This window comes from Pipistrellus kuhlii, unplaced genomic scaffold (assembly GCF_014108245.1).
Source record: "Pipistrellus kuhlii isolate mPipKuh1 unplaced genomic scaffold, mPipKuh1.p scaffold_m20_p_14, whole genome shotgun sequence".
In the NCBI taxonomy this organism is placed as follows: Eukaryota; Metazoa; Chordata; class Mammalia; order Chiroptera; family Vespertilionidae; genus Pipistrellus; species Pipistrellus kuhlii.
The window spans coordinates 20,961,385-20,987,425 of NW_023425449.1; the positions used below are offsets into that span (position 1 = coordinate 20,961,385).

A 26,041-nucleotide genomic window follows, 5' to 3' on the forward strand; every position below is an offset into this window, starting at 1 on the left:
TTGATGTTAGGTAGGAGAATATTAGGAGGTGGTGGGACTGCAGGGGAGGGATATGATGGAACTGATCCAGGGCAAGGGGACATTTCTGAGCTGCTCTAGAGGAAGACACACATGAGCAAGATACTAGTCTTCAGGAATCCTTTCCTTTAAAAACCAACTCCTTTTTCCTACTGTGCTTTAATGCCTCAAGGCAAAGCTCAGAGAAGTAAATAGTAAACCTTTTTTATATTTCATAAATTAACAGGCTGCTGGGTTCCAATGCAGAGGGAAAGTTTTGTCGAGGAGTGGAGATAGTATACAAATGAATATTTCTTTATTTGAAAGTGAAGTCTTTGGGCCAAGTGCCGTCTGCTGAGGGATGATAGAACATTGCAAGTTTTTTTTTTTCAAGTGGAGCCAAGGGCTAATTGTGCTTCAAGCAACCGGTTGATGAAAAGTGCTGCTGTTTTCCTGGCTTCAGCTCTGACCCTTTGGTTCTGAGAGTGGTCACTACAGTGCAAATTGGTGCTCTCTCATTAGTAATTCATGCGATGTTCCTCCAGGCTATAGGGCAGAGGAATTATAGCTGCTTAAAATTTTAAGTAGAAAAAAAGGGTCTTTAAAAAAAAATCCCAGAAATGCATCGCCCTGTGCTTGTCAGTTATTTAAATGTGTATTGCTTAAAGTGCATTTTTCTTAATCAGTGAATTAATTTCCTCATAAGATTGCGATCCAAGTGTTAACCTTTGCTACCGCAAAATAAATGCAGGGGGAACAATGAGACCTTGGGGCTTCCTAATAATTTCTTGGGTGAATTAATGAATAATCTGAGGGCAAGTGTTTAGAAAAGAAAGTTTTGGTGAGAAGTAAAGTGTTTACTTAAAACCATTATTGAACTTTCCATGGAATATAGGAAACTTTGTGTTATTCTTTGTATTATTCCTAGAGTATCATAGAGAATGCTGAAAATTAACACTTCCCATGTTCCTGCAAATAGGAGAATCCATTTCGTAATAGAACTGTTAAGATGTTTTTCTTGCGGGAAAACTGCAGTTTTCAAACTGGAAGAAGAATGGACAACGTGTTGTTAAAATAATGTCCAAAATATAATGTTCAACAATTCAATTCATCCCAATTCCAATATATGGAATATATACTAAGTGCCAAGCATTCTTTTAGGCACAAGAATATGCTTAATATGCATTAAATACTATATATTAATGTCATGAGCGATGAAGAGACATATGATTTAGGAGGGAGATCAGAGGGTAACTAATATTTGTTAGATGCCAGTAGGGTGTCCACCATAAGAGTGTATACCTTCACTTCTTTGCTCAATAGAAAACATCTCCACATTAGAAACTCTGTTAAGATTTCAAACAATGAAAACCTCTGTAACGCTCTTCCTGAGCCTGTGTGGAAATCATGAGATGATTACAAGCCAGAAATATGACAGAGTGAAGAAGTGAGTGCTCCTGGGGAAGAAATGTTCAGGGAGTTTTTATAAATCCTGGGTTCCAGAACCAAGTCCGTTAAGAACCCAATGTGATTGCTTTTCTAAAAGTGTGTATTACTGAAGAAAACTATTTTTTTTAATTTCTTTATTGATTAAGGTGTTACATATGTCCTTATTCCCCCATTACCCTCACTATCCCCCCCACTCATGCCCTCACCCCACTGTTGTCTGTGTCCATTGGTTAGGCTTATATGGCATGCATACAAGTCTTTTGGTTGATCTCTCCCTCTTACCCCCACCCTCCTCTACCTTCCCTCTAAGGTTTGATGGTCTGATTTATATTTCTCTGACTCTGAATCTGTTTTTGTTCATCAGTTTATGTTGTCCATTATATTCCATAAATGAGTGAGATCGTGTGGGATTTATCTTTCACTGACTGGCTTATTTCACTTAGCATAAGGCTCTCCAGTTCCATCTATGCTATTGCAAATGATAAGAATCCTTTTTTTCCGCAGCATAGTATTCCATTGTGTAGATGTACCAGTTTTTTAATCCACTCATCTGCTGATGGGCACTTAGGCTGTTTCCAAATCTTAGCTATAGTAAATTGTGCTGCTATGAACATAAGGGTGCATATATATCCTTTCTAATTGGTGTTTCTAGTTTCTTGATTGCTTCTTATTCTCCCAGAGCCTTGGGGTTTTTCATCCAATGGATTCTAAGTACCTTTCTTATTAAAGACATCCCATGATTCTAGAATGTACTGACTCCTACTAAATGCCAAGCATCATATGAGATGCTAAAGGTTTCCAACTAAGGAAGAACTTGAACTTGTCCTAGAACTTATATCTATATTTCAAACTCTTAGTGTCAGGGCCCAGCTAACTTTTTTTTTTCTTTGTGGATTGCCTATGTGTACACACGGTGTAACATGAGCATAGTCACTACTATCCTGCCTCTGCTCTGAGCACCGTCTAAATGCGTGCACAACAAATAAGACATTGTCTTCTCCAAATATAAACTGCCATCTACCCTACCTAATTCTTTCATAAGCATGGTGATAGTCCCTCCCCACTCTTGAACAATGCAGCTTTGTATAGTTAGCTCTACAAAGTGAAGGAGGAAAGAACATAAAAAGACCAAGTTTGATGGCCAAGTAAACATTTTAAATGGCTGTTGTTTCTGCTCAATACATTATTTCTAAAATCAAGCTATTCTAAATGCTTCCCCATGGCTAGTTATCATAATTCATATTTACCAGCAGTGAGCTCAGAAACTTCTAGATATTCAAACAGACAATACAAGGAGTTTTCCCTACATTCATTTGCAGAGCCTTGAAACTAAAAAATTCTTTAGCCTTGAAGGTGCAAAAACAGTTAGGTTAACCCATCATATAATATGTTGTCCAATATAGAGGCACCATATTTCACTGTATTATTTCCCAAGTGTAACTAAATTCAATCTGTTTGGTCTTCAGTATATTATTACACCTATTTATGCTTCAGTCTTCTTATTTATAAAATGAACCTTACTCATAGACCTATTTTTAAAATAATGTAAGATAAATCAATGTATAGACATGGTAAGTAGGTACTTAAATTTTATTTATCTTTTTTTTCCTCTCCCTATGTAAGTCTGTTGAGTAACAATTTTGAGATAAAAATTATTCCAGTTATCAAAACTTCCTTGTGTAAAGCTACCTTTATTTTTATTTCTTTGCCTTAAATTTGTTATTTTATTCTTCTTAGTAGGTATGTTTTTGGTAGGTTTTTTCTTTTTTTCTTTTCTTTTTTTCTCTACCTTGGTAGTTTCTTTAAACAATTTATGTGAAATTCTGACCTCTAGTGGTTTTACTAAAAAACAACAATGACGAGAAATTTTAACAGACTATGTTAAAAAGAATTTAAAACAAATAAAATAAGAAATATTGAGGTGATGCTTTATAATTTCTAATGACCTTTAAGATACATTATCTTGTTTAATTGCCCTTTGAGGTAGCAATTACTTTATACTTAAAGATAAGGAAAAGTATCAATGAGGCCAAGCAAAGCCCAAGGTCTTTCAAGTAGATATAGTGTAGTCATGCAACTTAAACTTTATCCCTACCTTCTGGCTCTGGGTCCAGTATCATTCCATGACATCCACTGGTTTATATTAGAATCCATTTGAAGACATAGTGCACTGTGTCTTTGATAAGAAATGGATAAGGCAGTACCTAAGAACATGGAGCACATGTAACCTCTCAGACCAACATTGTACTGCATGCCAAAACATATTGAAAGTGATGACATGCATCCTCTTTGGTAATTAACTTTACTAGTTTGTTGGGGCACTAATGATAGTTTACCCTATTGCTTATTTTGGCTTCTGCTTTTTAGTTTAGCAGCTTTTTCTTTCAATGACATCTGTGTGTGCATGGCCTAAAAGGTCCTTTGCAATCCATTTTGCTTCTCCCTACTTCTTCCAGGTCATTTCAAACCAATGTTCAAAGAATGTTTGCTCCAGCCATCCTTGCTTTGTCTCTCACCTCTCACCTGGAACTTTGCATTTGATGTTCCCTCTGTTTGGTCCAGTCTTACTGCACATGTTCCTAAGCAGAGTTCTGCCTTCATTCATTCAGGTTTAAGCTCAAATGCCATTTGCACAGTGAGGCCCTGTCTAACTATACATTCACTCTCAACCATAGTTCTCAAGGTATTTTATTATTATCTTTTTAATATATTTTATTGAATTTTTACAGAGAGGAAGAGAGAGGGATAGAGAGTTAGAAACATCAATGAGCTGTCTCTTGCACACCTCCTACTGGGGATGTGCCCGCAACCAAGGTACATGCCCTGACCGGAATCAAACCTGGCACCTTTCAGTCTGCAGGCTGATGCTCTATCCACTGAGCCAAACAGGTTTTGGTGACATTTTATTATTTTAAAGGACTTTCTACTAAATTAAAATCTCTTGTGTATATATACATTTATAGTCATTCCTAGAATGCAAGTTTCTAGGATGCAAGGACCATGTCCATCTTGCTGAGTGTGCTTTCCTACTGCCTAGAATAGTTCCTGACACATAGTGGGTGCTCAATAAGTATTTTTGATTATATAAATGAATCCTAATTATCTAAGATCCCCCACCATTTTAGCTCATGGCTCTGACCTAATCACTCAGTTCCTTAATGCTCTCCATGTTTGCCCTGTATTTTCAAAGAAAGGACTGCTCCTTTTATGCAAATGCTTCCGAAAGGAGAACTGATCCTGAGGGTACCATTTCTTCAGTGACCAAAGAATTTCCCTACTAGTGGCCATGAATTATCTGCAAGTATAAGAGTAGCATGGCCTCCCTGATACCTCTATCTCAGCTTCACCTGGCCCCTAACTCGATGCCACTCCCTCGGCAAGGAAGGCTTTCCATTGACTGCATCTGAGGACATGGCAGCTCCTCCAAGTCACTGTTATGACTCTCCACACACTTGAGGCTTGGATCCTCTCTTCTTTCCAGCATGATTCCAGTGACAACCTCCACCATAATTGTAGGAGCAGTAATGCTAATACATTGAAGAGTTGCCATTTGCCTTTGCACTGTGTGAGTGCTTTACAGCCATTTTAAAATTTAATTACCTCACCAGAGACAGAGAAAAACACACACATTATAATTACCATTTGACAGATGAAGAAACTGAGATTCAGAATGATTGAGTCACTAGCCTAAGGCCACCCAGTTGGAAAGTGGCAGGTTGGAACTCCATCTTGTTACAGTTGGACTCCATGCCCTGATCAGCTCACTAACCCTGCTCATCAGCTAGAGGAGGCCATAGGTAGTGTCGACGGCCCCACAGTACTTTCTGGGGCCACCAGAAATAGCTACTTTAGCTTTTGCTTAAAGTTCTTATTGGTCCTTATGAAACTCATGCATGGGTAGACCAGGTGACCCATGCAAGTGCCAGACAATAGGATGTGCACACAGCTTTGCCATGAGGGAAGCCTTATAGAGAACCTTTCCATCTTCTGAAATGATTTCCTTCTCCGCAAACCCCTTAGCCTCTGGAAAATGAACTTTTATCTGGCCACCCGGCATATTATTGATTATGGCTCTGGGTCCCAGCAAGCGACACAATTTGAGTTATTCCCAAACAAATTATCTTGTGACTTCCCCAAATAGATGGCCAGAAAAACCCAGAAACACCTGGATCACGTTTGCAGTGAAATTGATATCTCACTACCTGTAAAATGACTGTCAGATACAATTTAATTTGACTCCAGTTATTTTTACGCTTGTGCAAACTAAAGCTCAGAGAGGTCACAGACCATGTTCTATCTACATCACACAGCTGCTGATTGGAGGCAGGGCTGCAACTGGGGCTCCTGTTCCAGTTTCCCCAGCCAATCATTGTTCCCTTCCACCATATTATACCACTGCCCTTGTGTCTTGTCATTCCCATTAAGCGTGAAATGATCCTTCCATTTTATAAATTAACATTAGAACAGAAGTTCTGTGAGGTCAATGTATAAACATGCTACAGAATTGTTTTTACTTGGTCACCTTGATATAATTTAAGGTGCTAATTTCTTTCTGGTGCATTTATCAGAGAGGTTAAGGCCTTTATATTAATTCTAGTAATTAAGTGGATTCATTCTTTTTGAGTTTTAATATGTATTTTATGCATAAGGACAGACCAAAATTTTAAGTGGCTTGTCTTTTTTTAACTTTATATTTCAGTGTGTGGGTGTTCTGAAACATTTTTTTCCCTTTCTTTTTTCTGTCTGGGTAGATGCCAAAAACACATTTCAAAGTTATGTCAGGAGGGAAAGAATAAAATGTGGGCAAAGTGTGGGCAATGATGAATCAGGAAGTACTCATTTGTGGAAATGACAAAAGAAATTTGTTTCATTTTAGTAAAGGTGCATCCTTTATCAATGCCATCTCTCTGACCAACTCTCTTATATAATAACTTGGCTATATATCAGTCTCTACTAGGGACCATACTAGCAGGTACTTGCATGTTGCTGAAGATCATGGGCTTTGGAGACAGAATGTATGGTTTCAAATTTGAGTTCTACCACTTCCTATCTGTGTGATCTTAAGCTTTAATGGTTCCCATTTTTTTTTTAAATGATGATGATATACTACCCATATCAAATGCTTATTTTGAAAATTAAAACCTATTTACCATATAGATTAGCTGTTATGGGTTTGTTTGTTTTTTTTCATTAGCTTCCATTATTATTACTGATCACCATAGGCTTCTTCTATTTTTATATCCTAAAAGAAAGGTTATATAAGTGGGTCAATAAATAGAAATCTACCAGGGAAATCCACTATCTCTGTGCCTTGCTGAAATTTCCTGAGTATTTTTAGTCCTACTGCAAAGTCAACTTTTATTCATCAACAGCTCATAAATCTGAGATCACCCATTCTCTTTACTAATGTTGCCTTCTTTCTGTAGTTCTGCAACTGAGCCTGGTACTTCTTATCAGAAATAGTTTAAATGGTATTGTTTTTCCTGGCCTGAGATGACAAATACCTTTAAAAAATGTTTTTGATATTCTTAGCCAAAAGTTGACAAAGATGTCATCTTTTATCAGACCACATGCCATGTGACCAAATGACAGAACAACCAAAGGAGGAGGCCTATATGTTGAATGGGAAGTTGGGAGATAGAAAGTGGTAGCAAGTGTGACAATATGCTCCAAACCAAAGTGAAAGTCTCCAAAGAGACTGGGGACTTTGAAATACCTTAGAGGAGGGTCTCTGGAATGGAAGATATCAAAATGATTTATCAGTGCTGCCCTAGAACTTGAAGAGCAAGGCTGGACAATGCCACCATGACTGTGGGACAAAGCCAGTACTAGACTGCAGACACAGGCTAGATACCCTGGACTAAAACTCACATAGAGTGTTCAAAGGAAAGAGATATGACCTACTTACCTATGCTGGAGCGCACCTAAGTTGACATTTTATTCTTCAAAGTAAAATGGGATATATATATATATATATATATATATATATATATATATATATATATATATTCTAACTTTTCATGATCAGAAAAGCCAATATCATATTGTTATTCTAATGTGGGCCAACCATACTAATACACAATTTACTTCTTGCTCCCTCTTTATGCTTCTATAATATTACATACCGAATAGATGTGTGTATGCAAAACCAACATTTCCAGCGTTTACTGCTGCCAACATGTTCCTATATCTGCTTATAAGGTTTTATTAGTGGGAAATAACTCTTCCAAAATGCATATTACTGCCTGTTCTCCTATATCTCTGTCTGTCTTACATTTTGGAATTAAAATATGGGTAGGGTGGGAGGTTAGGACCCAATATTCTTCCATATTAAAAAACATCATTAATGCAACAAAGTTATTGATTCAATTTTCTGGTCAGTATAGACTGAGTCTTGGAATGGGGTATCCAATGGAAGAGGAACTGTTATCTTACCTCTTTTAAGGTAAATAAGATAAATTTTTTAAAATAAGATAGAGCACAGAATTATTTTCCCTATTCTAGCTCCAATAGATTTAATGTAAATAGAAACTCCATACACTTTGTTAATCCAGTTTTCGTTGTACTTTGAGTTTTCCCTTCTCTTCCTCTTCCCCCTCCTCCTTCTTTCTCTTCTTCTTCTTTTTAGTTTTTATTGCTATTTTTTAGAAGTTGTGAGATTCTATCAGTTACACCAGCCAAATAACAGTTTAAACCAGAGAAGCCAATGGAAGTTTTTGAGTAGGAGAATAAAATAATTGGAAATATTATTTATTAATAATATTTTTAATTCTTTTTATAAAAATATTATTTTCCTGGCAGATAAATCTCTTGGCAGAGTTGAAGGTAGACTGAAGGATGTGAGAATGTCCTGATGGAATATGAGTTAAAAATAAGACACAAATTAGGGTACTGAGATATGGAGAAAGGGGTAGGATGTTAGGTCTTTCAGAAGCAAAATTGGCAGGTTATTATGAGTTCTAAATTTTGTTTGAGCTGCCTGTGGATATTCAGATGGAAAAGTTCATAGGCAGTTGGAAATGGATACTATAAATATTTCTTAGCGTTTCTTCTCTACAAAAGCTATACACATGACCTATATAGTCTTGACTAATAATTTTTCTATTTTGTGATAGTTATCAGTCAGAACACTTCCATTCTAAATGAGTTTTGGGATGTCCATGGATTAGGATATTGATGTATAGTAATAGCATAGTTATCACTTATATTCAATGACAATATTAATCTTTTTTAAAAAAAATGTCTTTGTACCACTTTTTAACAAAAAAGAATTTTAGACAATATTATATGTCACAGCTTTAGAGTGTTGTGCCAGGACACAGATCTCTGCAAGCAAAAACAGGCATCATCCTGGAAGTTGCAAATCTGCACAAGCAAGGAATGGGCTAAAAGAGGCCTGGCTTCCCATTGGCATCTTCCTTTTATCCCTCTAATTTTGAGTGATTAGAAATTGTAGGTGGTCTATTGGATGATACTATCATAATGCGCTACTTCTCCAGTGTGTACTGCATTCCAGGTACCATTCAACCTTTTGCGGGCAATATCACATTCGATCCTCTCAATTACACCATGAGGGAGATATTTCACTATTCTGATTTTCTAGTGAGGAAACTGAGGCTTAAGGAATTTGTGTGGGTAACTAGAGTCTCTCATCCAGTGAGTGATGGAACCAGGACTTGAACTAAGCACTCGGATCCCACAGCCCATGCTCCTAACCACTACAGTGTATTGCAGAAGCATGCCACCTAGTCCTGGATGGATGGGTTTTTCCTAGCATTTGTTTCTACTGATTTGGCTCTGAATGCATCTTAATAATGAATGATATGTGAAGGCAGCAGAAAACCTGCCCAACAAACCTTAATGTTGTATTTTTCATTAAGTACAATGTTAGTTTGTTGTTGTTTTTCCTTCCCTGTTACTCAGACATGCAATGACTGCAAAAGACTTGCAGGCCCAAAGTAGCAATTTTTCTTTAAAACCAAATAAGTCTGAATACAAAGAGAAGGTGCTTTGTAATTCAAGTAGGAAAGCTTTTAGGATCCTCATTTTTATTTTATTTTATTTTATTGTTTGTTTGTTTGTTTGTTTGTTTAGGCTAGGTTGCACAGGGATGAGTTGAAGGGCAGATGAAGTTCATGAGTCCCTAGAATTGAATGGGCACAAATAAAGGGCTGGTTGACATTATGGTCATGCACATTAATAACCCGGCTTGGACCATAGTAAGCACCCAGTAAATATTAGCTCTTACCATTATTTTTATTTTTTTAAAATATATTTTATTGATTTTTAACAGAGAGAAAGGGAGAGAGATAGAGAGCTAGAAACGTTGATGAGAGAGAAACATCGACCAGCTGCCTCTTGCATACCCCCTACCGGGGATGCACCCGCAACCAATGTACATGCCCTTGACCGGAATCGAACCTGGGACCTTTCAGTCCGCAGACCAACACTCTACCACTGAGCCAAACTGGCTTCGGCAGCTCTTACCATTATTGACAGTGATATTAATCACTATATATCTCCTTAAAGATTGCATTTTCTTGCATTTGTTTAGCACATTAATATTGAAAAAGTACTTTCATTTTATTCCCCTCTTTAATATGTTATCTTGTCATCTGAGGAGACGTAAGTAAAAACATAGTCTCTTCAGCCCCATATCATTGATCTTTTAGAAGGCTCACCTTGTTAGATACCAACAAAACACGCAGCATTTCCCTTTTATAACATGCATGATATTTATAAGGTCTTGTGCTTTCTTCCCACAAACTTTTAAGCTTAGATCATGTCTTAAGAGATATGGTGTTGTGCCCCTAGGGCCCAACCAGGACTTGATAGCTAGTAGAAATTTGATAAATGTTTGTTCAAGTAATGGATGAGTAAGCTGTGAAGTGTTGAACGACTCTTGAGAACAAATAAAGTGCAGAATATCAGCCCTTATCACAAAGAACATACATGCTAACTAGCTTACATTAATTTTAAAAATTACATAAAATGCATTTTTAAATAATGCTTCAAGGCAGCAGTTAGGAAGCAGTAACAAGGAGCCATATGGTGAATTGCCAAGGAAATAATTTTGTCAATAAATTAAGAGAGTTTAGAATTTAATTTCAGATAAGACTCATTGGTAGTATTTTTAAAGGGAAGAAGGCCACAGTTCCTTTATGTAATTTATGATTTTTTTTAATTGCAAGGGTATTTCATGCTTGTTGTAACACATAACATTTGTAAAGATGTACAAAAGGTACACAAAGACCCTTTCCTGTCCAGACCACTTCTTCCTTGTAATCATTATTAATGGCTTGGCATTAACATTTATCTCTATACTAGAGGCCCAGTGCATGGATTTATGCACTGGTGGGGTTCCTTGGCCTGGCCTATTCCTTCTCACAATCAAGGACCCCTCAGGGGATGTTGGAAGCCCAGTGCATAGATTCAGCCCAATTCCGGCAGGCCAGGCCTCTAGTCCTATCTAATAAAAGAGTAATATGCAAATTGACTGTCACTCCAAGACACAAGGTGACTGCCCCCATGTGGTCAAAGATGGCTGCCCTCATGTGGACACAAGATGGCCACTACAAGATGGTCAGCAGGTTTACAGGGTTTTTTTTGTGTAGAAAATAATACAATTATTAATGAATAATAATGCAAGAATAAACTCTGTGTTTCACATAAACCTTCTTTTGGCCCACCCTGTATGTTTATGCAGCACCTTTTATCATGTAAAAAATTTCATTTCTCATATGGACATATAAGTCTACATTTTTTATGCTACTGTTTTATTTCTCTGAGGAGATAGATTTCAAACAAAAAGAAGAGCATAAGCCTTTCCATGGAGGCACAAATATAAAGACATTTTAATGGACAATGAATAAATAAGCTAGACAGGAATAGAAGTTATGCAGGTCAGTGTCAGAAAATAATGCAAAAAAATTCCATTGAAACTGATTTGTGAAAGCCTAAATGCTAGACTAATTAGTTTGGACATGACTGTAAACACAAAGGAAGTACTGAAATGTTTTGAATGGGGCAGTTTTATAATGAAAATGTAGCTTTTATAAAGATTGGTTTGCAAGACAGTTTGGAAAACTGAAATTCAGATCCAAGGAAACCAATACTCCAGCAACTATTGAGCAGGCCCTTTTCCAGACACTGCAAGTCACCAGTGAATAAAACACCATGGAGACCATTGAGGGATCACCTGCACTGCACAGAACATAAGTATGGGGACTCTAAATGGTAAAATAAAGGCAGTAGGGATGGGTGGAAAAAGAAAAGATGGACATGAGAAAAATTAAGAATCAATATGGGAGTGAAGAAGAAAAACAGTCAAAGCCAATTTGGATAGTGAGCCTGAGAGATGAGAGCATGGCAGTTATATCAGTAACACGGGCAAATTAGAAGAGGAAACAGAAGATATGGAGTGGAGGGAGCAGTAGAGACCCAGGGATTTGTGTAGTTGCCTGGGCTGCCTTACTAGATTCTAAGTAACACAGACATCCCAGCAGACTAAAGTCAATTCATTAATCAGCCATTATTGAGAATGACATTTCAATCAATTACTAATTTATTTAACTACATTGTCATTAAGCTCACATTTACCCAACTTGTCTTTGAGTATATTATTCTTTTACTTTGAAAACTTTTATTGAGGAAGCACGAATTGTACCTCAGACCCTGTGCCAAGTGCTGGAGATACAGAGAAAAAAAAAAATCATATATCTCTCCTGATCTGTCCCATTACCTATAACAGTGTGTGGTGGACACTGTGAAGTGTGAAGGGAACTCCCTTCAGAGAATGAGATTAATCCTGACTGTTGAAGAGGGAGATAAGCAGGAAAGGCTGTACTAAGGCGATTCCTAGGTATAGGAGGTGACTCAAGAGTTGAACCTACATGGGGCATAGAGTTGGATAGAAAATAAAAATCCACATGAACTTTTGAGAACATTTTGCCTGAGTAGAATGACAAATTTGTGTTTAGCTTATTTTCTTTTTCACTTACCTTAAGATATAAACTTTTATATATTTTATTGATATTTTACAGAGAGGAAGGGAGAGAGAGATAGAGAGCTAGAAACGTCAATGAGAGAGAAATATCAACCAGCTGCTTCTTGCACACCCCCTACCGGGGATGTGCCCACAACCAACATACATGCCCTTGACCGGAATCGAACCTGGGATCTTTCAGTCCGCAGACTGACGCTCTACCACTGAGCAAAACCAGTTTCGGCTTAAGATATAAATTTATTCTGTGGAGTTCAGTGCAAGAAACATCATTTACTTCTTCCTGAGAAAGAATGAGAGAAAGTTTAGAGGTAGGCGAGTAGAGTGAGGTGTTTCCTTTTTTATGCTCCCACAATAGCTATGCTCCCAGCGTTTGCCAGAGTAATTATAGACTTATATGTCCATCATCTCCAGAGGTTTTGATCTCATAACAAGGCCCTTATTCTCCCAATCAGTGTCTAATAATTATATGAGCAAAGAAACTTGTGTTTGCAAGTGAAAAAAAACAAAACAAAACAAGCACAAACCAAACTTAAACTAGTTAATCAAACAAATAAGCCAAGGAGAGAAGTAGACTCACATAATAGGGAGGGACTCAAGCTGAACCATATTTCAGATTCGAGTGATGTGTTCAGAATTCAGTCTTTACACCCTTGGTTCTGCTTTTCTCTATAATGACTAATGTTCATGAAGGTTCGCCCTTTGTAGTGATTCAAATATTTCAATAATAGTCTATCCTTCCTGCCACATGAACAGAAAGAGCAAGTCTCCATTTTTTTTAAAATTATAACTGCTTGATTTACTGAAAAGACTTATCTACAAATTGAGACTTATTGGCTCTTGTTGGGTCACACGTCCAATGTTGGGCCCATTACTGTGACCAAGGTTCAAACCACATGCGTGAAGAATAAGCAAGAGTGGTTTCCTATGGGAAATTGTGATGCTTTTACCAGCAGCACAGGTAGAAAATACCAGATGGACATAAGCCACAGAAGCCCACTATGTACTCAATATGCAGTAGATCAGTAAGAGTACACGCGATGCAAGAAATTTCCCTATGAACTTTGCCATCCATAATATCATTTCATCTTCAAGTGACTCCATGAGAAAAGTATAACTATCTCAATTTTCCAGAATAGGAAATTGAAGCACAGAGGAAAACTACTTAGTGTAAAATATGAGGTGTTACTGTGAATTAGTATGCTAGGACTGCCTCAATAAAATAGTACAAACTGGGTGGCTTAAGCAACAAAAATGTATTGTCTTACAGTTGTGGAGCTTAGAAGTCCAAGGTCAAGGAGTTGGAAGATTTGGTCTCTCTTAGCTAGACCTCTCTCTTAGGCTTGCAGATAGTTGCCTTCTCGCTGTGTCCTCACATGGCCTTTTTAGGGATGTGTGCACATGGCCTCAAGTGTCCATCTCTGTGTGTCCAAATTTGCTTTCATCATAGGGACACCAGTCCAACTGAATTAGGACAGCCCTAACAGCCACATCTTAACTTGATCGTCTGTATCTTTAAATACAGTCACATTCTGAAGCACTGGGGGCTAGGGCTTCAACATATGAATTTGGGGGAGAGGCCACAATTTAGCTCAAAATAGGCCACAAAACTGTTCCGTTCATTGCATGGAGCTTCCAGAGGGAGCTTGAAGTAGTGTCCTGTCACTCATTCCAGTTGAATAAGCCTGTGGTTTTGAAGGCTGAGTCCCTTGACAAATGGCGTCCATAAGAGCTGCTGCTCTCTTCTGCACAAGACTTCCTGGGATAGCCTTTCTCCCTAAAGGCGTGCAGTTTCCTATGGTCTAAGATGAACTTGTTTTGAGGGTTTATTTTGTTTTATTTATTTTTGGTGTTTTTTTTTGTAATAATATCCCTCTTGCAGGATCAGAATAAAGAATATTTATGAGCATGTAAATATATTTTCTCTTCATGAGAAGCATGTTATTTATTGTTACTCTTAAACAAGTTTGGCCAAGGACTGGACCTCCCTTGTCCACAGATAAGCTGCCTCAGGGCAATGAAGGTGGAAAACTGAATGTCTACAAATCACTCTTCATTTAGATCTTATGCATGCTTGTTTTTTTATCCTTTTATTAAAAGAAATATGAAGAAATCCATCCCTTCAGTTCTCAAATGAGGAAGGAGGGCTATGATGAAGTGTCACCAGGGGTCTGTAATCCTTCCACAGTGAACACCCACTGCTACCTCTGGGGGTCAGGGATCCATGCTCACAGAAGCCTGGTTTTAAATTACAGATCACCTTCTCCTGTTGGCTCCCATTAACCAAGCGATCAATGCCAGTTATGGTATAGGACCATATAGGCCATTGAAGAATCCCACCTTCAGGCAATGGGCAGGAGCAATGCAGGAAACACTGGCTATTACTCAGCAATGCATTTGATAGGAAATAAAGGAAGTGAGAAACCTTGTTATCGATGTCTTCTACATGCAATTTTCACCACAAAGATATAAAAATAAATCAAGGTACCATGTGTCTCAGAGTAAGGAAATAGCCCTCGGTTTGGCAGACTTTAGAATAGGTAAGTATTCTACTTATTTCTAGTTATAGATAAAAAGGGACTTTGAGAGGTTAAATATCACACCTGAGTTCACAAAGCTGGAAAGAGATATAATTAGAACTTGAAATCCAGATATATTAAGAGTGGAGCCCAAGGGCTTTACCAATATATCATTCCAGATTACCAGCAACCTCTGTCTTCTATGATTGACCAATGGAAATTTGTCTTCCTCCAACCACTCTGGTCATGGCAGTTTCTTGATTCATTAAGAGTCCTCTCAGAGGAGAAAATAGAATTGTTTGTCATGATTTTTTTTTCTAGGTTTACTCCTCTGAATATCTGCTTTTCTTTCTTAGTGCTTACCTCTTTTTCATTAATACACCAGATCAGAGAATTCTATGAAGGTGACTTCAGAAAATTCTATAGTTCCTTAAAAAGTAAGAGTAATAAAATTATATTATGTCTATATAAAAGAATGTTCTTACCTTTTAGAGACACTTGCTGAAATATTTAAGGAAGGTTTGTCATGATGTCTATAATTTACTTTTTTTTAATTTTTATTTATTTATTTATTTATTTATTTTATTAAGGTATTATAATTTACTTTTTTAAAAATCAGTAAAAAATAAATATATAAAGTAAGAACAACATGTTAATTGTTAAATCTCAGTAATGGATATATTTATTTCTGTGTATCATTATGTGTAAAATGTTTATATTAAATATTATAGTAAATATTTTTAAAAGTAAAGTAAAAAAAAGTAAGTAATGAATATAGAATAAAGATTGAAATACTGAATCCAAAGGGAAGTTTAAAGGGATGTCATTTCTGGTGATGATGATGACAATAGTAATCCTACTGAAACAAGAACGGGCGAGTTTAGCAAGTGCCAGGCCCTGTGCTGAACACTCATCATGCATTGTCTCCTTTAGTCCACACCATGTCCTATGAAATAGGATCATTTTCTCAACTTTATGAATAAAATGAGAACTCAGAGAAATGAAATGACCTGCTCCAGACCTGTCTTCACTAATTCAGTGTAGTCCTGCTATAGGGAGTGCTGGGAGGCAGTGATGAGTTGAAAGAATCCAGGACGTATGGGAAAGCAGGTGAAGGCACAGAGGGGCTAATAAACTGGCTGAATGGAGACAAGACAACAATAGCAGGTCCCAGAGATGCCTGAGTATTTCATTAAAATGATGAGGCTGTAATTGAGGAACGAAGAGTACTGGAAGTGGTTCATTTTAAGACTATACTCTTGTATCTGGTGTACAGAAGAGAGCCATGCAATAATCGATGACTATTGACATTTCCAACAATGAGAAAGCAATTGGCACATATGGAAAACAATGTAAGTAGAGATGAAAGGATATCTTTTAAGTAGGAGTCTATCCTCCTTAACAAAGGACACCATACTATCTACCTCATTCCGTTCTAGTGCTGATCAGGGAAAGGATTGCTAGCAACTTCTCCCCAGTTCATAAGATTATTTTGATTGTGGGAAAAGAACAGCTTCTAGTGAATTTTCTTTAGCATTTCTAAAGCCAATTCACTAATGTTTAATAATTACTTCCTTTGAGCAGGGGGTACTGACCTAGGTTCAGCTATTTTATTTCAAACTAGAATTTAATTTTAACATTTCGCTTGTTGGGGGCAGGGAATATCCTACCTAAGAAAAAGTGGTCAACTATGTGCTCTGCTGGAGAGATTATCACAGCACGCCGGTGGCCTGGAGGTGCTGAAACAGACCGTTTCTGTAAAATTGAAATGAGTTCATTTTAGCTTATGGCTTTTTACTTACATTTAAAATGGAAGTAACTATTTTTAAAAGAAGGAAAGGAAGTCTAAATTGCTCTGCTAATCCAATGAAATATTGCCAAGAGGATAAAAGCAGAAGGCTGTGAGCCATGCGGGGGATCCTCTCCGAACCTTGTTCTTATGCCTCGTCTCTGTTTTCATTAAAGCAAGTCACAGAGATCAAATGAACCGCGGGCCCATGCTGAAGGCAAGGGCACATGTAGTGTGCTTGCTTCATCTCTGCCGGCAGCCCGCTCACCTCTAGGCTGGGATGCAGGCACACAGGTCAGAATAGTAATGCTATCCTCACCCTCCCAGGTCTCCCATCAGGAGCCATCAGGGAGCAGCAAGATGACTAAGTCACTCATCTAATTGCCTCCAGTTAGGTACTTGCTTGAATGAATAGGGGAGCTCACAGGAAAGGGGGAGACAAATCAGAAATAATAATGGCACCAATAATTCACATCCCTGTGGTTTTACGATTCACAAAGTGCTTCATATGCACGCCTGCCTTTGATCTTGCCTTTGGGTGAGCACCTTCAGTCCACTGTACAGAATAGCAATCCCAGACCCAGAGATGTTAAGACAGAAATTTGTTCCCACATCATACAGTTCGTTCAAAACATGGATTTTGATAACGAATGCTCCAATTCAAATCCTGGCTTTATTCCTTAGGAGCTATGCGACCCTGGGAAATTACTTACCCTCTCTCTGACCCTATGTTGTCATCTGTGAGCTGGAGCTAAGAATAGTATCCATTGGAAAGGTTGTTGTGGAGATCAAATGACAGGATGCATGTCAATCAAATACTAGGAACCTTCATATGGTAGTCAGTAAATGCTGTCATTACATTTATAAAACATTTGATGGCTCAAAGAATATATTTAGTTCAACTGTATTTATTAAGCTCCAGAACCAAATACTGTGCTAAATTCTGGTGATAAAGAATAAATCATTCATGGACTCAGCTCACAGGTCATAGGGCTAAGCGCAGATAAATGGACGCCCTCAGTATAAAGTGATATTTTAAACAATGAAGATAATTAGAGAATTCAGCCTGGCCTGAAAGTGTTAGAAAGGGCTTCCTAGAGAAACATACATTTCTGACTTGACCTTTAAAAAACCTCTTTAAAAAAAAGTGTTATTTTTGTCCAGTTGACAAATGAGTAAAACAAGTCTCAAAATGGTCGAGGACTTCCCAGTGAGGACTGGTGAATGGTGAAGCCAGGTGTCAGACGAAACTACCTCAAGGGCATGTTCCCTGTGAGCTGTCATTGAGATAAGCTGTGTGTTTTTTCTTCTGCACTAGCATTCTTGTTTAAAAGGGAACATTCATTCTTTCTGCTTCTCCCTTTTTCTCAAAGAAATTTGGCACAGAGAAGTTCTCTAAAATCCACAATCTGCTGGCAGTCACAGAAGCCTAGACTGGGAGAGACAATTGTTTACCTGTAGGGATCTGGAGGGGCAGAGATACACATACTGCTGTTGAATCATAGTTCTACCATTCAAAAGCTCTATGGCAATAGGCAAGCAACTTAACCTTGCTGAGCTTCAGTTTTTCCACTCATGAAATGGGGCAACAATAATCCTCACCTTCTGGAACTTCCATGATGATTACATTAGCACAGTGCTTGGCACACATTATAATTGCTCAGTAAACTTTCACTATGAACTGTAGAGAAATGCCATCCACTTCACCCCTTTGTTCTGATTGACAAATCATCTGCCCAATCTATTTTGAAAGCCTTTCCCCAGAGATTCAAGAGCTTCCTATGTGAAATATCCCAACGCTTGACCAATGATGCTACCTGGAAATCCAAGTCTTCCGTACATTGCTTGTGCTTGTGTCTATAATATTAACTTCCTTCTCTCAGGAAAATAAAAAAAGAGGATGGCTGGCCATGCTTTATCTGGATAAATAAATGAACATCTCACTCTCTCTCTCTTCTCTCTCTCTCTCTCTCTCTCTCTCCCCTAATCCCAAGACCTTACCATATTTTTCGGACCATAAGACGCTCAGGACCATAAGACGCACCAGTTTTTAGAGAAGGGAAATGAAGAAAAAAAGATTCTGAAACAAATAGTGTCCTAAAATATTTTATGTGCATTAAAACCCAACATCACAGTCATAAACACATGTAATCAACCCTGTAATGTAAACAGCAGCATTTAGAACCATTTTAGAGCCGGGCAAGCATACAGAGACCACACAGAGCCGGGCAAGTAAAAAAACTTTTTTTTAAAAGTATATGTGTAGGCTATATTTGGACCATAAGACGCAGGGACTTTTCCCCCCCACTTCTGGGGGGAAAAAGTGCGTCTTATGGTCCGAAAAATACGGTAATTGTCTTTAGAAGTCCTTTATTCACTTCCTTCCGCTGGTTATGGACAGGACTCCTCATGTCCTGAGATTGATGATAATGCAGGGAGCTGGTCATAATATTGTATGTGTTGTGCTCTTTGTTTTCAAAGCATGTTCACATGCCTAACTTGTTGATCCTAAAATAATTGAAATGTAAGGAAGGCAGGTATTATCCCAATGTTAAGGATGAGGAAACTTAAATATAAAGGAGAAAATAAAATAGCCACGACTGCTAAGAACTGATTAGGTCCCAGGTCTTTTATGCACATTATATTATTTAAATTTCTTAAGAACCCTCTCTTTTTTTTTCTCTTCTTTTATTTATTTATTTATTTATTTATTTGTTTATTTATTTATTTATTTTTTACATATTTTATTGATATTTTTGGCCCCCTCCCTCCCTCCCACACATCCCCTCCCTCCCCAGAGCTTTATGTCCATTGGTTGTACTTATATGCATGTATACAAGTCCTTCGTAAATTTCTTAAGAACCCTCTCTAATAAGTGTTAGCAGTTAATTTTGCTGGAGAGCTAAATGAGACCCAGAAAAGGAAGTCAGGCACCCAACTTTTTCCAGACAACTTTCTCCAAACTTCAAGTCCAAATCTGTCATACTCCAAAGCCAATAAGCTCAATCATGAACTTGTGAAAATCCAGAACTCCTGATTCACAGACCAGGGCACCTTTCATTAAACCACTTATTCAGTCCTTCTTGACTGGGTGAGGTACAGGAGCTGAACCCACCAGTCATCAGGTAGTCACTACTCACACAGACTGCTCTGCAGCTGTCCCAGGCTTCGCTAGTCTTCTGTTCATAGCTTCCTGGTCCTTGCCTATGGATTTCCAAGCATGCAGTCAGAGAGTAATAAATTGATGTGTATATAAATATTTCTATAATTTTAAAATAGCAATTTATATTATTTTACAAATAATATTTACATATTTCTATTATACATGTTATACAAAACATATAATTATACATATAACATAACAACATATATATTGATATAGTGAGAGCTATACATCTATCTACTGCATATATTTAATGTATATACATGTAAATGTTTCCAGAATTTGCCAGATTCTCCAGCAAGAATATAGATTTGTCAGGCCAAACAAGCTTCTCCAGGATTCACCAGTAATATATTTCTTCAAACAGATTTGGACATGAGAAAAATGAAAAAGAAATAGTACTGGGAGTTTCTTCTCTTCCTGGGTGTCCAGTCTATTTATATCTCTCTATCTCTATCCTATCTCTATCTCTATCTCTATCTCTATCTCTATCTCTATCTCTATCTCTATCTCTATCATCTCTATCTCTTTCTCTATCTTTCATCTCACATGGAGGTTGTAGGCAAGCTCTGAGTGGAAGGATGAATTCCAACCATGTTCACCTTATCCTGGGAGTGTGTGCTAATGTTGCTTCTTGAGCTGCTTCACTTGTTCATTTTCCATTTCACAAGGAGACGATGGTGAAAAAGGAGATCCAGGAGAGGAGGGAAAGCTCGGCAAAGTGGGACGCATGGGGCCAAAAGGTAAGAAAAATGGTATGAACTTGATATTGTACTGTTAGAATTGCTCTTCTCTCTCCTGGACTTGCTCTAGGAATTAGCAGCTTTCATAACACCCTTTGCTCTAAAGATACATGAAATATATTTCAGATGTAAAGTTACTTGCCACTGGAGAGTTCTTATGAGCTACCTGTCAACAAGACTCAGCTCCATTTCTTAAATTTCATCCTTAGGGGTGCCTAGAGTGGGATGCTCTGGGAGCCCCAGGGAATAGCAACCTTTGAGAATATCTAAGAAACTATGAATTTTGGAAACACAGTTATGTTCAAAACTGTGTCTCCCCTTAAAAGCCACTGCTAAGCAACTTTTTTGGCTGACCTAGAAATTAAGGAGAAAGATAAGAAGGAGAAGAAAATTGTTTGATCCTTTGATTTTCTCACCTTTTTCAAACATCTGGTGGTCTATGAAAGGAGTAGGAGGAAAGAAGATGAGAATAATACAAAAGCTATTAGAGAATGTTTTTACTCACAAAGCCAAAAGTAAGTCTCACACAAACATGGCTTCTGGACTATGACTTGTGTCTTCAAGCACTGGGAATATTCCCTGCCACCTGTACAAAGTGGCGACCTGAGACCACTGTTCTTTAAATCTTCAGCACTTCAAGAGAAGAAAACACCCACAGGTCTTGAGACCTCAACTTGAGATATTCTGATTTAAAATACTTTCATACTATAAATATGTAAAATATTCTATACATGTGTTGTACATTCCCTAAAATACTCAAATCCGGTTGTAAAACAGAGAAGAAATAGAACCCCAAAGTGAAGCTGAAATTGATCTAACAAGGCACAGAATTAAAATAAAATGCAAGAATTTTTCACTCAGCCCCTTATCTGGCCTTGAGATTAAACATCTGCTGCTGTAGTCCCTTCAGAAAGACTGCATCAGCAAGCATCTTAATATCATCAGGTTCAGGATTGTCATACCCACATCCATTATAATGCTATTAAAATAGTTAATACAAATATACCACATATAGGAAAATGCACTTTTTGGTATTTCCTTTGAGTGAATATCATATATTAGCCACTTTATTTAATATCATATATTTTCCACATCTTTAAAGGGAAGATAAAATGTTAGGATATAAAGATGACATGCTTTGCTTTTCAGGAGTTAAGGGAGAACTGGGTGATGTGGGAGACCAAGGCAACATTGGCAAGACTGGGCCCATTGGCAAGAAGGGTAAGCCACATCTTCCCATTCTGCAACAGCAATTTCAAGCAAATTGAACATACCTTTGATGTAGCTGAAATGTTCTTTGGCATGAAAATGATCTCTCTCTCTCTCTTTTAAATATAAGTATTCTATTTATTCATATGTTGGTTGTTCAGTAGTAGAAAACAATTATTAATATAACTCAAGGTAGCAGAGAACAGTATAATTTTATTTCTTGAGTAGACTAATAATAATTCTGTGTCAGTGATCTGTTAGCAGGACAGAAACTTGAAAAGTATATATTGTATATGAACATTTTTTGTCTTTAGTCTGATTCTGTACATAATTACTGCTTCAATACTACAAATTCCTCTATTACAAAAATAGAGGTAACCTTTTCTTTATTACCTAGTTTACTCTTTTCCTGTCTTCTCATAAAGCCCCTTATACATAGCAGGTTGTAATTGCTTCTGATCTTTAGTAATTCATACAGGCATTGTTCCACTTTGTTTGAAAATACAAACTAAATGAGACTCAAAATCTTATTGCAAGAAGCTCAGGTAATTTAGGAACATGGGACTTTTTCAGAAAGAATTACAATAGTGCCCTGACAGGTTTGGCTCAGTGGATAGAGCATCAGCCTGCGGACTGAAAGGTCCCAGGTTCAATTCTGATCAAGAGCATGTACATTGGTTGCAGGCACATCCCCAGTAGGCGGTGTGCAAGAGTCAGCTGATCGATAATTCTCTCTCATCGATGTTTCTACCTCTCTATCCCTCTCTCTTCCTCTCTGTAAAAAAAATCAATAATATATATATATATATATATATTTTAAAAAGAATTACAATAGTAACTTTATGACTACTATAAGTACCATCTGGGAGAGTAGACAAGATTGACATGGAGAATTAACCTGTGTCTTGAAGGGCAGTAAGATGTTTATGGAAATGGAAAAAAAGGCATTTGAGGGGGATACAAGAAATTGTGTGAAAAGGTACAGGTCAGGGGAAACTCGATACCTCAGGTAATAGAATTCTGTGGCTGTGTGTTACCTTCCCACCTCCATACATGCTAGAGCAGCTGCATAATTCAACATGTGTCTCACAGTGGCCAGCTGTGTGTTCCTGTGAGCAGGCTGATGGATGAGGTCTGAGCTAAGGTGTGGCCTCTCTCCTGGCATCCTACAGCACAGTACTTCTCTCCCTACTCTCTTCCAACTCATTCCTTTGAGAAATTTTCTTTGGTCTGTATTTGAGGGCAGGGATAGAAGGCAATGCCACTGAAAAGAAATCGCTCTGGTTATTTTTGATCCAGTATATTCATCTGAGGGTGAAATCCTCATAGCTGAGAAAGAGCTACATGGACTGCTCAAAGTTATCAAATATCTAGGAGTAAGTGTTAAAAGATGTGTAAGCCCTCCACAACAAATGCTATCTATAATAATAAAATCATAATATGCTAATTAGACCAGATGACTTTCCAGCTTGGGCTGTGAGGGAAGCTGGGGTCCTGCTGGTAGCCAGAAGGAAGCCAGAGTCCTGGGTGATGGAGGGAAGCCAGTGCCAGCTGGGAGGGGTGGGGGTGGTGAGGCCTACTCTTGCATGAATTTAGTGCATAGGGCCTCTATTGTAAGGATAATGAGAGAAGTTAAAGAATACTATCTAAGGAAATGGAGGTAAAGCTACATTCACAGATTGGAAGACTCAATATTGTTAAGATGTCAATTCTCCCTAAATAGACCTATAGATTCAATGCTATCTCAGTTAACATTCCAGAAGTAGTTCTCTTGAAATTTAATAAGCCAATGTAAAATTTTTGTGAAACCTCGTCTTTGTGGCTCAGTGGTTGAGCATCAACCCATAAACCAGGAGTCAAGGTTTGATCACCATTTGGCATGCAGGAGGCGGTTGAACAATGATTCTTTCTCATCATTGATGTTTCTATCTCTCTCACCCTCTCCCTCCCTCTCTCTGAAATCAATAAAAACGTATTTTTAAAAAATAATTTAAAAATAAAATAAAATGTATATTTGTAAAATAAAATAAAAAAGGATCAAGAATACCTAAAGAAAATCTTGAAAAAGAAAAACAAATCTGGATGGCTTAAATCACTGAATTTAAACATTTATTATAAAGTTACAACTATGAAGATAGTATTGATTTAGTACAGAGACAAATAGATGAATGGAAAGGATTAGAGCATGCAGAAACAGACTCCCACACTTGATTTATTCAAAGTTGACATTACAGTGGAAAAGGATGAACCTCTCAATAAATAGTGCTAGGTCAATTGGATATTCATGAATGCAGCCAAATATATGCTGCCCATAATGTATGAAAAAGAAGAATTATAGAGGCACAGAATTCATTTATTAATTAAAATGTTATAATCCTAGAGCACTGATAATGTGGTATTTGTCTATTTTTTAAATTTAGTGATTTTATTTCTTTTGTATAACCATTCATTTTTATAATCACTTTCTATTTGAAATTTGGTATTTTTTTATATTTTTATTTATTGATTTGAAAGAGAGAGCATTTGTTATTTCATTTCTTGATGTACTCATTGGTTGATTCTTGTATGTGTCCTGACTGGAGATCAACCTTGCAACCTTGACATACTGAGATGATGCTCTAACCAACTGAGCTACCTGGCCAGGGCATTGGTACTATTTTTCTTAATGATGACTCCTTAAATTGTATAAAGCTTCAGGTAAAATTCATTATCCATCTTTTCCTGACTCTATCAGCTGCATTCAACAACTAGTTGAAGGAATGAAAAGATGTAGCCAAAAAGTGGGATGTTGGACATGGCGATTTCTGAGATGCAGCCTTGTTAGATGAGGACAAGATGGACAAGATGAGGACAGTGCTATCCTGGAAAGGGCAGAAGTGAAGGGGGAGGGTACATCACTGCCATGAGCATCCCCAGAATTCAAGAACTTAATTTTTCAATGAGTGATTCAAGATGTTGCATGAACCTAGTTTTAAATGTGTCAACTAACAGAGATGGCATTCATGACCTTGAACCAAGTCTTAATCCTTTCATAGATTAAGACTCGATAACTTGGAAGAGTGGTAGATGACAGAGACTAGAGAGGGTTAAGATTTTAGTATGATTTTCTGGGTGTGAAAATGGATGAATTTTCACAAATGTTGGAAAAGTAACTCTGGGGAGGATAGAATTAAACTGACCTTATCTCCCTCAGGACAATTCCGCATTCACACTCAGGTGCATAAGCAACACCTTGCATTTCTCTCTCACTGTACCCATTGTCATGGCTTATTACCTTGTCTGTTTTGCCCTACTGACCATGAAATAGAGTGAACAAATGAATGAAAGATTTATTGGGTCAATTTGCTTAAATATGAACTATATATGAGTACCCTATTTTTAATCATTTTATCCTAATGTCTATTTTATAGTAGAAAGTTTCTAAATGTTTGCTGCATTAAGGATGAAAAAAAAATGAGTGGTAAATATATTATTTCTAATCATGTAGCCCTCTTTTCTACCCTTTATTTCTTTAAGTACCACTTTCCCTTGACATCAATTTTCAACATTGACTAAGATTTCTTTCTCCTCCAGAGATATGCCATCAAAATTTATGAGCATGTCCTGAAATTTTTTAAAAATGGAAGTTCACTGTTCTGGCTCACCTGGATTAATTTCATTTTTAATCGGACTTTGAAATTTATTGCCCTCATTTTGTCAATAGCCCTTCTAAATTTTTCACTGACACAGATTAATCTCAACTTTCTGGACTGGTCTTAATGTCACTTGCTTAGACAGGTAGCTTTCTGGATGTCAATATTTTATCTCATGAATAAGAAAGGATAATTTAATATAGGTAAATTAAATCTCATGGCAAACAAATGCTTTTACTTAAGGTCAATATTCTTTCACAGTGAAAGCATTATAATTTTTATTTGTTTAAATGGAGCCTCTAATTCTTCAGTGTTAAGGCATTTGTTACAAACATGTTTCCACTCATGGACCAAAATAACTCTTTGTGTATGGCTTTTAAACCAGAATTGGCTTGAGCAAAATCGATATTATAAGTCCACATCATCCATCGACTGGCTAAGTACTTGGCATATTCACTGTTACCATAATTCTGATTTAGGAGACAGAAGCTAACATTGGTCGAACATCTTCTATGAGCCCAGCACAGACATAATCCTA

General features: G+C 37.3%; 1 protein-coding gene across 1 annotated transcript in view; it reads left to right on the top strand.

Annotated features, from left to right (window-relative positions):
* Positions 1-26,041, top strand: part of COLEC10 (collectin subfamily member 10) — a 56,308-nt gene that overhangs the window by 22,336 nt on the left and 7,931 nt on the right. The window contains exons 3-4 of the mRNA XM_036436844.2: positions 20,591-20,662; positions 21,812-21,883. Of these exons, the coding sequence (XP_036292737.1) occupies positions 20,591-20,662; positions 21,812-21,883 (144 nt within the window). The remainder of the gene's footprint in view (positions 1-20,590; positions 20,663-21,811; positions 21,884-26,041) is intronic.